Below are 13,414 nucleotides of genomic sequence, written 5' to 3' on the forward strand. Positions count from 1 at the left end.
GATGTGATAATATTTAGTCAGTCTTGGACAGAACACATTGAACACCTAAATAATTTCTTTTATAGAGCAGAACAAGCAAACCTTACCATCAATTTGTCCAAATGTGATTTCGGACATACACAGGTCCCCTATTTGGGATTTAAAGTTGGAAATTCCCAAGTGTTTCCAATAGATGCCAAGATAAAAGCCATCAATGATGTACCAACACCCACTAATCGTAGAGAGGTACGTCGATTCCTTGGAATGAGTGGCTATTATCGCCGTTTTTGTCCAAATTTTTCAGATGTAGCAGAACCATTGACTGACCTGTTGAGAAAAGACCACGACTTCGTGTGGACACCTACCTGTGAGACGGCCTTCAAAAACCTGAAGTCCCTTCTCACTAACGCACCAGTTCTAAGGGCACCCGATTTCCAACGACCCTTTCTTCTGCAAGTCGACGCCAGCGACACCGGTATCGGTGCCGCCCTCTTGCAAGAACACAATGAAGTTCTTCACGCTATCGCCTACTACAGCAAGAAGCTGTCCCCTGCGCAGAAGAACTACTCAACAATTGAGAAGGAGACACTCGCTTTGGTCCAGGCCCTTATCCACTTCGAAGTCTACCTGGGTTCCTCAACTACCATTCAAGTATATTCGGATCACAACCCCTTAAAGTTCCTACAGACTATGAAAAACAAGAATCCGAGACTTACACGTTGGAGTTTATTTCTCCAACCCTTTAATCTAATAATTCATCATATAAAAGGCGTCTTTAATGTTTTAGCCGACGTCCTTTCTAGAACATAGCTTTTCAACAGAAAGTGAAAAGCTTTCCCAAACGGTGGAGGTGTAACGTAATATTAGATATTACGTCATATGTGTAATTATGTTATAGAATTGTGTTCCTTTGTATTACATAACTATGTTCATATTTCTTGTCTATGTATGTATTGTAACAATGTTAAGCAGTAACGCCCGTCCACTATATGTAATCTTGCCTACGTGCGGAGAGAGGTGCGCACTCTTGTAGAACAAACAGACAAGCGAAATCCTGAATAGTTCGGAGCGCACAGATTTGACAGTTACTAAATAAGTAGATTGTTCAAGCGAGTCGAGGGTCTTAAAACTACCCATGTTGACGTGTGTTAACTTACCCTCCTCCCTCCCGCACACTTCCCCGGAAGTATCCCGCTTCCGGTCCAATGGTATATAAGCGGTGGAAATCGCTCACTCCTCGTCATTTTCTCGCATATCTTATCTCTTGATAAAAACTGGAAGTTTAGACTCATGAGACGATTGGTGTGAAGTGATCACCCTTTTTGCCTACATTACGTGTCTGATATACATTGCATTACTTTACTTATATTTGTACTTATTACTTATTCTGATGCATGTTCCTGATCTCTTTGTACTTAGATAGTACCATATTGTATACTTATCTTGTGTTTCTTATTTGAACGATAATTTCCATATTCTTATAATCGTGTAACGGTCCCATTGACCCTACTGCCCATTCTCTTTTGTGTTGATTGCCTGTAAATATTTTCCATATTAATAATTTCGTTTACTAGTTTTATCGCTAGTTTAATATTCCTTTCCTGGAATCTTCTTTGTTACCTTTACTTCTAGTCTTACGAATTATCTAGGCCCTGACCAGATAGTTCAGTCCTACAGTGGCTTCTAGAAGTGAGCTGGTTCTTAAGCACTTAGACGTTATACGTAACGTCTCTTCACTAACCAGCCCGCCCGTAACACAACCCATTTGTCCTCTGTAGTTTTGTCCCATATAGCATGAGGCCGGCGTAGCCACCCTTTTACTTGTACTGGAAGGGAGAACGGTATCAAGCTCAGGAGTCCTCCTTCCCATGTGCATCCACTGACCACCAAACCTTGCAAGCCCTCGCCGGTGGCACCTGTCGCCAGGTGAGCCCCCACCAACTCAGTCAGCTACCAGCACACAGGTCAGAGAGAAATCGGGAACTTAGAACTACCTTAAGGAGCAAGAGAAAGTCGAGGGTGCTTCTCAGGGAAGACAATCTGGAGCTTTTCAGAGAGCCTACCCCAAGATAACAGCCTGTTCAGAAAGAGAAGAAAGAGTGCAGTAACTAAGAAGGGTAGGGATAAACGAGCTATCAAATGAAAGAGGGGTGGGGGTCGTTTACCAGTTACTTACACTCCAGTCTGTGAGTCTTGGTCTGACAGCTCCAGTATGGTCTGTGCAGCAGAATTGAATCTGCCAGGGAGGAAAACTCTCCCCGCTGCCATAGCCCATACCTTCATCACTATGCACAAGCCCCTCCAGGACAGCAATCTGCTCACAGGGCAGAGGGGCTTCATTCTTCTATTCTCATGTTCAATCACTCTGTCTACTGGTTCATTTCCTACTCTAGCATTAACGTCTCCCAATACAATTGCATTGACATTTCTCCCTAATCCCTCTATGCACTCATTTAAATCCATCCAAAAAGCCTCCCTTTCCTCTATGCTCTTCCCACTACCAGGCCCATATGCTCTTACAAAAACCCACATCTCCCTTCCCAGCTTCACCTTCATCCACATCAACCCTGAAGACACCTCCTTCCACTCTACTACACGCTTACCTATCTCTTCACTTACTAGTATAGCCACCCCTTCTTTCCCTTGTCTCTTTCTCACTCCTGAGAACCTCCCATCTACACTCCCAAACTCACACTTGCCCCTCCTTTTCAACTTAATTTCACTCAATGCCAACACATCCATCTTTCTTCTCACAAACATACTACCTATCTCTTCCCTTTTACTCTCATTTGTACCACATCCACACACATTAAAAGACCCAAACCTTAGGGTACTGGTTGGAAAACTTCTAGACCCTCTCATGCCTTTACTTTTTTTAGGAATGTCCCCTTTAGGGCTACAGGTAGGACTCCTAATCCTATCCCCCGTCCTGTTTTTTGTCGCCTCTTATGACTCAAGTGGGAAGACTTGGTGGTAGCATTCTTTTCCCCCACCACAGGTTAGGCAAAAAAAAAAGGAAATAAATATTCAGAGAAATGGTACAGAACAGTAACAAGGGGTTGGGGGACAGCATAACGGAGGGACAGTTGCAGTCTAATAAAAGTGTCATCCTTTCTCAATGAACAGAGTCTTCCTCTATCACAGATAAAATGATGTGTGGGTCTGGTCTGTTGAGGTGCCCCACATACACCCTAAAGTATCATATGCATGCTACTTTGCCACAATAATATACAGCCAATACCCCATGTTTATGTATGTACACATACATAAATACATATACCAAAGGCTTTTTCCCCCCTTACAAGGGAGATAGCCAAAAAATAAAAGAAAAAATCCACTTCCACCCATTCCATTCTCACATGCTTCCCTCCCATTCACCCCCCTCCCTCCCTCTTTTCTTGGCTCCTCCTGGATGATGGATTATCCCTGCATCTTATCTACTGCCCTGGGACAGAAGCAGTGTCGCAAGACAGCACATCCACAGCAAAGCTGCTTCATTAAATCTGCAACCCCACCCCCTCTGTCCCCTTGTGTAGAAAAAGAGAAGACAGGGAGAACTCCCTTCTGGCGGTGTCAAATTATTTTTCACACATACTCCCTCACCCTCCCATCTCCCATCCATTCCCTTTCATGCATCACAGCATCATCCATACACAACCATTCTCCATTCATCCCTATCTTCTGTCTTCTACCATCCTTCCTCAACAGACATTCCCCTCTTTCCCAATGCCCCTTTTACCCCATCCATCCATCTCATCCTTGGTTGCACCCTCATGTTTCCTCTGCCTTTCACAATTCTTTAACTAATCTTTCTTCACACATTCTTTCCATGTGTCCAAACCATCCCAATACTTTCATCAACCCCTCCCAACTTCCTTTCCACCCCCATTCTCCTTCTCACTCTATCATACTTCTCAGGCACCTCATCTCAAACACATTCAAACTCCCCCTCTCTTATGTTCCATGTTTCAGCTCCTTACAGTGCTGTTGGCACAATCACTCATGCTGACATTGGTGTGAACAGTGGGCTAGTTAACAAGCTCCAAGCCAGCACTTTTTCAATAAGAAAAAGGTAACACCAATGTTGTGCTTATGGAAAACAAGTTGTGTTTTTTGAGTGACTGCTATGATATAATTAAGCATAATCAATATAGGAATAATGAACCAACGAAGAGATGATTGTACATGAGCAGAGTCGAATCACCACTAGGAGTGATACTGAAGAGTATTTGAATGATACCCCAAAGTCAACTTAAAGGTGGGACAACAATGTTTTTTCTGAGTTTCAAAGAGAAAGAGGACTATTAGATAAAGGTTTAGATGTAGAAAGAAAAACTAGGTATACCAATGTCCTAAGAAATTGAGACATTAACGACTTGATGAAAGATACATATACATATACAAAAGGCTTTTTCCCCTCTTACAAGAGAGGGAGGGAGGAAGGAAGGAAAAAAAAAAAAAAAAAAAAAAGCATAAAAACCACTCCCACCCATTCCATCCCTATCACACTCCACTCCCCTCCACCCTCTCTCTTATCTTGACACCTTCTGGATGATGGGTCATCCCTGCATCTTGTCCACTGTGTTGCAAGACACAGCACATCCACGGAGAGGGAGGTCGCCGATTTAATGAAGCAGCCTTGCCACATTTGCACCCCTAAAACTATCCACTTCCTCCAGTCTTTCACCCTTAGTGCTCACTTCCAACCTGCTGCCACTTTCACCCCTTGTACATCTCACCACCTTACTTTTACCCACATTTATCTTCGACTTCCTTCTTTAATACACCCTCCCAAACTCCATCACCAACCTCCTCAATCCCTCCTCTGATCCTGCTACAAGCGCAGTCATCTGCAAACAACAACTGGCTTATCTCCCACTTTTCTCCATTTTCTTTAACAATCTCCAATCCCTGACCCACCACCCTTGCATTTAACTCTTGCACCACCCCATCCATGTATAAATTGAACAGCCAGGGCAACATAACACATCCCTGATGAAGTCCTGCCTTTACCTCAAACCACTCACTCTCTCCATTTCTAATCCTGACACATGCTCTACTACTCTTGTAAAAATTATTGACAGCTCCTATAAACTTTCCTCTTATCCTGTATATCTGCAATACCTCCCATTGTGCCTTCCTGTCTACCCTGTCATAAGCCTTTTCCAAAGCCATAAAAGCCCAAAAAACATCCTTACCTTTTCTCATAGCTTTCTCACATATCTGTCTTACCAGAAAAATCTGATCTATATAACCTCTACCTGTCCTAAACCCACACTGTTCCTCATCACTTACTCCCTCTGTTCCTCTCCTAATCCTCTCAATAAAGACCCTCCCATATGCCTTCAACTAAAATTAACAAGTTAATCCCTCTGAAACTAATACACTCACACTTGTCCCATTTTCCCTTGTATAGTGGAACTATACAGGCACTCCTCCAGTCCTCCAGCACTATACCCTTTCTTAAAACAAACATTAAATAACCTCACCAGCCAGTCTACCATCACCATACCTCCTTTTTTCAGACATTCTGCATGACATCAATCCAGACCAGGTGCCTTACCTGCTCTCATCATCTTCACAACTGCCCTCACTTCATCCTTCCTTATTTCTCCTTCATTTTCCTCACTCATCACGGTCATTTTCTTAGCACTTCCCACTGCATCTACCTTTCCCTCCCTATCCTCCTTCACATTTAGCAACTCCCTAAAATACTCTGCCCATATTCCTCTCACTGCCTTCTCTTCCATTATCACCTCTCTATCTGCACCTTTTACCTTTGCTTCTCTATTTGATTCATCTCCTCTTCCTTTTTTAATTTCTTTCCAAAACATCTTTTTCTTATTTTCAAAATTATCTATCATACTCTTACCCCAATTCAGATCTGCTCTCCTCTTTGCCTCTTTTATTCATGCTTTACTTCTCTTTTCTTTGTACCTCTCACATGATTCCCTTGTCTTATTTTGTAACCAATATGTGAAAGCTCGCTTCTTCTCTTATACAACCTTCTTTGCTTCCTTATCCCACCACTCATTACCCTTCCTTCTATTTCCTCCCATCCTCCTTGTTCCACACACCATCTTTGCACACCTTGTGATTCCCTCTCTTAACCATCCCATTCCTCCTCCACTCCTAGTTCTACTCTAACCTTCACTCCCTCCCACTCCTCTCTCAGTTTCTTGTACTCCTTTTCTTTCTCATTTAAGCAGTTTATTCTAAGCACCTCCCTACCTTTTGTCTTTATCCTCTTTCTCCATCTATCCTCCACTCTCAACTTACCTTTCACCAGAAAATTATCTGATCTTCCCCCACTCTCTCCCCTTAGAACATGTACATCCTTAACTCTTCCTATTATACTCCTATTTACCACTACATAGTTCATTAATACTCTATCTACCACCCTTCCATCCACCTCCATCTCCCATCTGTACTTATGCTTAACTTTTTTCCTAAACACTGTATTTGCTATCATCAACTCTCTAGCCACATCTCCACCATCAACTCTCCACTACAATTCTCTCCTGGAACTCCACATTTCCCAACCACTCAATGTATTGGTTCATTTCCTACCCTAGCATTAAAGTCTCCCAATACTACTACATTGACATTTCTCCCTAATCTCTCTATGCACTCATTTAAATCTATAAATAAAAAAAAAAAAAAAAACTCCCTTTCTTCTACACTCTTCTCACTACCAGGCCCATATACACTTACAAAAACCCACATCTCCTTTCCCAGTTTCACCTTCATTCACATTACCCTTGAAGAAACCTTCCACTCCACTACACGTTTACCTATCTCTTCACTTACTAGTATAGCCACCCCTTCTCTCCCTTGTCCTCTCTTCACTCCTCACACCCTAACAACTACACTCCCAAACTCAAACACACCCCTCCCTTTCAACTTAGTTTCATTTAATGCCAACACATCCATCTTTCTTCTCACAAACATACTGCTTCCCTTTTATTCTCATCTGTACCACATTTAAGCACATTAAAAGACCCAAACCTTTTGTGTATAATAATAATAAAAAATACATGTATAAAAAAAAAAAAAAAAAAAAAAAAAAAAAAATATTAGTGGCTATTAGAGGCAGGGAGGAATCAGTTGACTCTTCCCAAGAGATGTCTTCCAAGTTTTAGGTCAATTAACAAACTTCCATTTAAGTTTGAAATAAATAAAAGTGTTATTCTAACAGCTCATTCAAGGCATGAGGAGACCTTGTGCTTTAAAACTTCTGCATAGGTAGTTAAACCTCTTCAATATGAGTCAAATTCTCATGCACAGATCAAATGCCTTATGTATGATGATGCATCACAATATTCATGTTTTAAAATATAAAATCACTGCCATATTACTTGTTCTCTTTCACTCTGAGTAATAATACATACATACATACATATACCAAGGCTTTTTCCCCCTTACATGGGGGGGTAGCCAAAAAGAAAAAGGCATAAAATCATTCCCACCCATTCCATCCCTGAATACACTCCACACCCCTCCACCCTCCCTCTTATCTTAGCACCTCCTGGATGACGGGTCATCCCTGCACCTTGTCCACTGCCCTGGGTCAGAAGCAGTGTCGCAAGACACAGCACATCCACAGCAAGGCTGCTTCATTAAATCGGCGACCCCCCCTCTCCGTCCCCCCATTGCATAAAATGAGAGGACGGGGAGAAATCCCTTCGGGCTGCGTCAAATTTTGCTCACACATACTACCTCACCCCCCATCCACCCGCCCATTCCACCTCATGCAATCACATCATCATCCATATACAACCATTCTCCATTCACCCCTGTCTTCTGAGTAATAATAAACACAGAAAACACAATCAAGCCAGTTCACAGAATTCAGGAGTTATACTCAGCTGCAACTGCAAAATAAATATAATCAAGATGACAACAGCATCTTAGATAAGAATGACTTATTGAAATTGGACAATGAAAAAACAAGAGGACACGAAAAGAAACTAAAGTAAAAAAAGATAATTACAGAAGAGATCTGAGAGGAAAAAAAAAAAAAAAAAAAAAAAAAAAAGCTTCCCACACAGAGTGATAGATACTTGGAACAAATTAGACAAAGAAACAGTGTGTGCAAACCCTATTCAAGATTTTAAGAAAAAACTTGATGCTGAGAGATACACGAGCATAGCTCCCTTCCTGTATAATACAACTAGGTAAATACACATCATGACACCTATGTAGGTGTCATTGTATGGAAGCGGTTACAGAGTTGAAAGACCTTAGGAATAAGTATCAACATTTGTGATCATACCCAAAATCAGGCAAAATAAAGAATATATATATATATATAATCTTTATATATATACAGGGTAAGAGAGGGAGTGGTTTTATGTGAATGATATTTTGACACAGCCCAAAGGGAATTCTCACCTTTTCTTTTTCTGTACGAGGGGATGGAGGAGGGGGGGGGGGTGTCGCCAATTAAGTGAGCCGACCTTGCTGTGGGTGTGCTGTCATGCTGCATTGCTTCTAAAACAGGGCTGTGGGCTGGATACAGGGGTGACCTGTCATCCATGAGGAGCTAAGATAAAAGGGAGAAGGTGGTGGATGGAAGTGGGTATACCTAGGTCTCTTAATGCAACACTCACCAACTGTCACTTGTGCAGACATTTGGGCCCAGGACATAAACCCATTTCCGGAATTGGTGTTTTATATTCTGGGCCAATTCCCAAAGTGGGTTTATGTCTTGAGCCCAAACATCAGCAGAAATTGTGTTTGGCAAGTGTTGGATTAAGATACCTTGGTGTATATATCTTTTGACTTCAATCTTAAGAAACATGATGTAAACTATCATCAGAGATGCTATCAAACATCTTTTAGAAAGTGACTGTTTGATAAATGATAGGCAGCATGGATTCAAGTGGAAATGTTCTTGCATGACTTACTCAAGTTCTACAACACATTCATCTCGAATTATGACAAAAGGAATAAAGATTTAATATAGCTAGACTTTACAAAAGCTTTTGATACCATCCCCCATGAAAGATTACTTACTAAATTAGCTTCATATGGAATAAGTGGTAGCCTATTAAGTTGGACAAGTAATTGGTTGAACGATCGAAAACAGAGTTGTTCTAAATGGCAAAACTTCTAGATGGAAAAATGTTATGAATGAAGTTCCTCAGGGTTTTGTTCTTGGGCCACTTCTATTCATAGTATATATATATATATTATATAGACCACAGACTGAAATCTATTGCCTCCAAATCTGCTGATGATACAAAACTGTGCAGAATGGCAAATGATCACAAACCAATTAGATATTCAAGAAGATTTAGATAAACTACAGAAATGGTCTGAAAAGTGGCTAATGAAATTTAACACATGTAAATGCAAGATTATGCACATAAGTAAAAATAAAAGTAAGTACGATTACAAGTTATTTGGAAATTCATTAACAAGAGTGGATAGTGAAAAGGATCTTGGCATAATTATCAGTAACAATCTCAAATCATCTAAGCAGTGTATTTCAGCCTCTGAGAAGGCAAATAAGATTCTAGGACTGATTGTGCAATATTTTTGACTTCAAAAGTCCATCTCTCATTAACAAGCTCTATAAATTGTTAGTTTGTCCACGGAAATTGAATAAAACATACGAATCCATTTTCCCTAAAAAAAGCGTAGACTCAGAGGTGACTGGATACAGGTCTTTAAGATTCTAAAGGGAATTGACGACATCAAAAGTGACAAAATTTTCACACTAAGAATCTAACAAGAAATAATGGTCTCAAACTGTCCGGAAATAGATTCAATTTGGAAGTGGGTTGAAACAACTTTACCAACTGTGTAGCTAATGAATGGAATAAAGTTCCTGCAGAGGCAGTGTAATGTAGTTCAGCACGAAGCTTTAAGATTCATTTAGATATACACCTAAGCAAGATGATGAAATGCCTGCCATTTATCTTGTTTATTATTATTTGTCTGTTTGTTTCTTATTTGCTTATGATTTATTATTAGCACACATGGGAGAGGATTGTGGATGGAATGGTGGTAGATAGAATGTTAATGGTCTATGTCGTGGTAGATAGTGTTAATGGTCTATGTAGTGGTAGATAGAGTGTTAATGGTCTATGTAGTGGTATATAGGAGTATAATAGGAAGAGTTAAGGATGTACATGTGCTAAGGGGAGAGAGTGGGGGAATATCAGATAATTTTTTGGTGGAAGGTAAGTTGAGAGTGGAAGACAGATGGAGAAAGAGGAAAAGGACAAAAGGGAGGGAGGTGCTTAGAGTGAACTGCTTAAATGAGAAGGAAAAGGAGAAGGAGTACAAGAAGAAGCTGAGAGAGGAGTGGGAGGGAGTGAAGGAGGAATGGGGATGGTTCAAGGAGGGAGTCACAAGGTGTGCAAAGATGGTGTGTGGAACAAGAAGGACGGGAGGAAATAGAAGGAAGGGTAGTGAGTGGTGGGATGAGGAAACAAAGAAGGTTGTAGAAGAGAAGAAGCGAGCTTTCACAGATTGGTTACAAAATAGGATGAGGGAGTCATAGGAGAGGTACAAAGAAAAGAGAAGAGAAGTAAAGCACAAGATAAAGGAGGTAAAGAGGAGAGCAGATGTGAAGTGGGGTAAGAGTATGACAGAAAATTTTTAAAGTAATAAAAAGATGTTTTGAAAATAAATTAAGAGAGGAAGAGGAGGCACATCAAGTAGAGAAGAAAAGGTAAAAGGTGCAGATGGAGAGATGATAATGGAAGAGAAGGCAGTAAGAGGAAGATGGCAGAGTATTTTAGGAAGTTGCTAAATGTGAAGGAGGATAGGGAGGGAAAGGTAGTTGCAGTGGGAAGTGCTATGAAAATGACTGTGATGAGTGAGGAAAATGGAGGAAAAATAAGGAAGGATGTAGTGAAGGCTGTTGTTAAGATGGTGAGAGCAGGTAAGGTACCTGTTCTGGATGGATGCCATGCAGAATGTCTAAAAAAGGAGGTACAGTGATGGTGGACTGGCTGGTGAGGTTATTTAATATTTGTTTGAGAGAGGGTAGAGTGCCAGAGGACTGGAGGAGTGCGTGTATAGTTCCACTTTACAAGGGAAAAGGGTAAATGTAAGGTGATGAGATGTACAAGGATGTAAGGTGATGAGATGTACAAGGGGTGAAAGTGGCAGCAGACTGGAAGTGAGCATTAAGGGAGAGAGACTGGAGGAAGTGGATAGTTTTAGATACTTAGGTGCGAATGTGGCAGGAAAGAGAGGAGTGGAGGTGGAGGTAGAATGTAGATTGAGAGAGGAGAGTAAGTGCCTTGGTGGATTAAAAAGTGTAATGAGAAATAGACATTTGGGAATGGATGCTAAGAGGAGATTGCATGAAGGAGTGATTGTGCAAACAGCACTGTACGGGGTAGAAACATGGAACATAAGAGAGGAGGAGAGAAGAAGTTTGAATGTGTTTGAGATGAAATGTCTGAGAAGTATGATAGGGGTTACTAGGCTAGATAGAGTGAAAAATGAGGAGGTGAGGAGGAGAACAGGGGTGGAAAGGGAGCTGGGAGATAGGGTTGATGAAAGAGTATTGGGATGGTTTGGACACATGAAAAGAATGAGTGAAGAAAGATTAGTAAAAGAAGTGTGGAAGGCAGAGGTGGAAGGAGCGAATATGAGGGGGTGTCCTAGGGTGAGATGGATGGATGGGGTGAAAGGGGCTTTACAAAAGAGAGGAATGTCTGTTGAGGAAGGACGGGAGAGCACAGAGGATAGGGGTGAATGGAGAAAGGTTGTGTATGGATGATGCTGTGATGCATGAGGGGGAGTGGGTGGGGAATGGGGGGTGAGGAAGTATGTATGAGAAAAATTTGACGCAGCCCAAAGGGATTTCTCCCCATCTTCTCCTTTTCTGCATGAGGGGATGGAGAGGGGGGGTCGCCGAATTTATGAAGCGGTCTTGCTGTGGATGTGCTGTGTCTTGCGACACTGCTTCTGACCCAGGGCAGTGGACAGGATGCAGGGATGACCTGTCATCCAGGAGGTGCCAAGATAAGAGGGAGGGAGGAGGGTGGAGGGGAGTGGAATATATAGGAAATGGAATGGGTGGGAGTGGTTTCTATGCATTTTTCTTTTTGGCTACCCCTGTGTAAGGGGGAAAAAGCCTTTGGTATATGTATATATTTTTTTGCATCTGACCTATTTATGGACCAAAAGGTCTCCTGTCGTCATTCTCCTCCTTTGTAATCCTTTGACTTGGCTACCTCCCTTGCAAGGGGGAAAAAGCCCTTGGTATATAGATAGAGTAGGGGCATATATTGCCTATCCATACACTGGCCACACAAGAGGTACATTGGGGATAAAACCCACAGTACTGTCCATAAAGAAACAAGGCAGAATTTTTACATGGTTTGAAGAGAAATGAATGAAAAGGAGGAATATATTGGGAATGAAAGACATGAGGATTTTTCTTACCTGCCTTCCCATGTTGTTTTGTAGTTAATAGAAAATTAATTAAAAGAATACAGGTATTAAGTGTATATTTGTATATATACAGAAGAAATTAATTATCAATTATATCAACTTACCTACAATCAATGAATAGGAGGTTTCCTGCCTTTCCCATTGTAGAAATGAATTGGTCCATGATGCCACATGGCATGTTGGCAAATGTATGCTCTGCCTTCTGGCATGCAAGAGCTTTGGCCTTTAGACTGCAAGCAGAAAAATATCTCATGAACCTATCCCAACACTGAGAACCATTCTCTATACCACAAGTATCCCATCCATTACAATCAATTACACTATCTATATAATTAAATCATCCAATATTTCATAACTTTACTACTACAACATTTTCTATAAAACTAAATGTTCCATATGGCCTTCAAAACTGTTTATATCTATGGAGCATACCAATAAAACAAGGTTTGGTTTATAGTATGCTCAATTTCTCTCATATTTTTGTTCATTACTGTCTTTGTTTTTCTCTCTACTTTACCATCACAGTGACCACAGTAAATGAGCCGCACATGCTCATTGTGGCTAACATGAAATCCAATACCATATTATACCAAGAGCATGTTTGGTGGTAAATCTCTCTTACCTTCTGTAGTATTTTCCTTTTTTGCCCACCTCCATTACAGGACTGAGCAATATTGGTAAAATCAAGAAAATCTGTCTTGTTCACTCATGCTCATCAATCACATTTTTCTTCTTAGAGCCTTTACACCACATCGACCACATAACTATGAAACCAAATTCAGCCCCACCTATCTTTTCCCTTTTACTCTCATATATACCACACCCACACATATTAAAAGACCCAAACCTTAGGGTTCTGGTTGGAAAACTCCTCCCAGACCCTCTTATACCTTGGCTTCTTGTAGGAATGTACCTGTTAGGGTTACAGGGAGCAGGATACCTAGTCCCATCACTCTGTCCCATTTTACCCACCTTTTATGACCTGAGTGGGAAAATTCAGTGACAATATTCT

General features: G+C 41.1%; 1 protein-coding gene across 2 annotated transcripts in view; it reads right to left on the reverse strand.

Annotated features, from left to right (window-relative positions):
• Window positions 1–13,414, reverse strand: part of LOC143019493 (galactokinase-like) — a 65,177-nt gene that overhangs the window by 34,151 nt on the left and 17,612 nt on the right. For both annotated transcript variants that reach the window (XM_076175137.1, XM_076175136.1), the window contains exon 5: window positions 12,507–12,632. In XM_076175137.1, coding sequence (XP_076031252.1) covers window positions 12,507–12,632 — 126 coding nt within the window. The remainder of the gene's footprint in view (window positions 1–12,506; window positions 12,633–13,414) is intronic.

Source organism: Oratosquilla oratoria, chromosome 37 (assembly GCF_046742065.1).
Source record: "Oratosquilla oratoria isolate Oo_2021 chromosome 37, ASM4674206v1, whole genome shotgun sequence".
Taxonomy (NCBI): Eukaryota; Metazoa; Arthropoda; class Malacostraca; order Stomatopoda; family Squillidae; genus Oratosquilla; species Oratosquilla oratoria.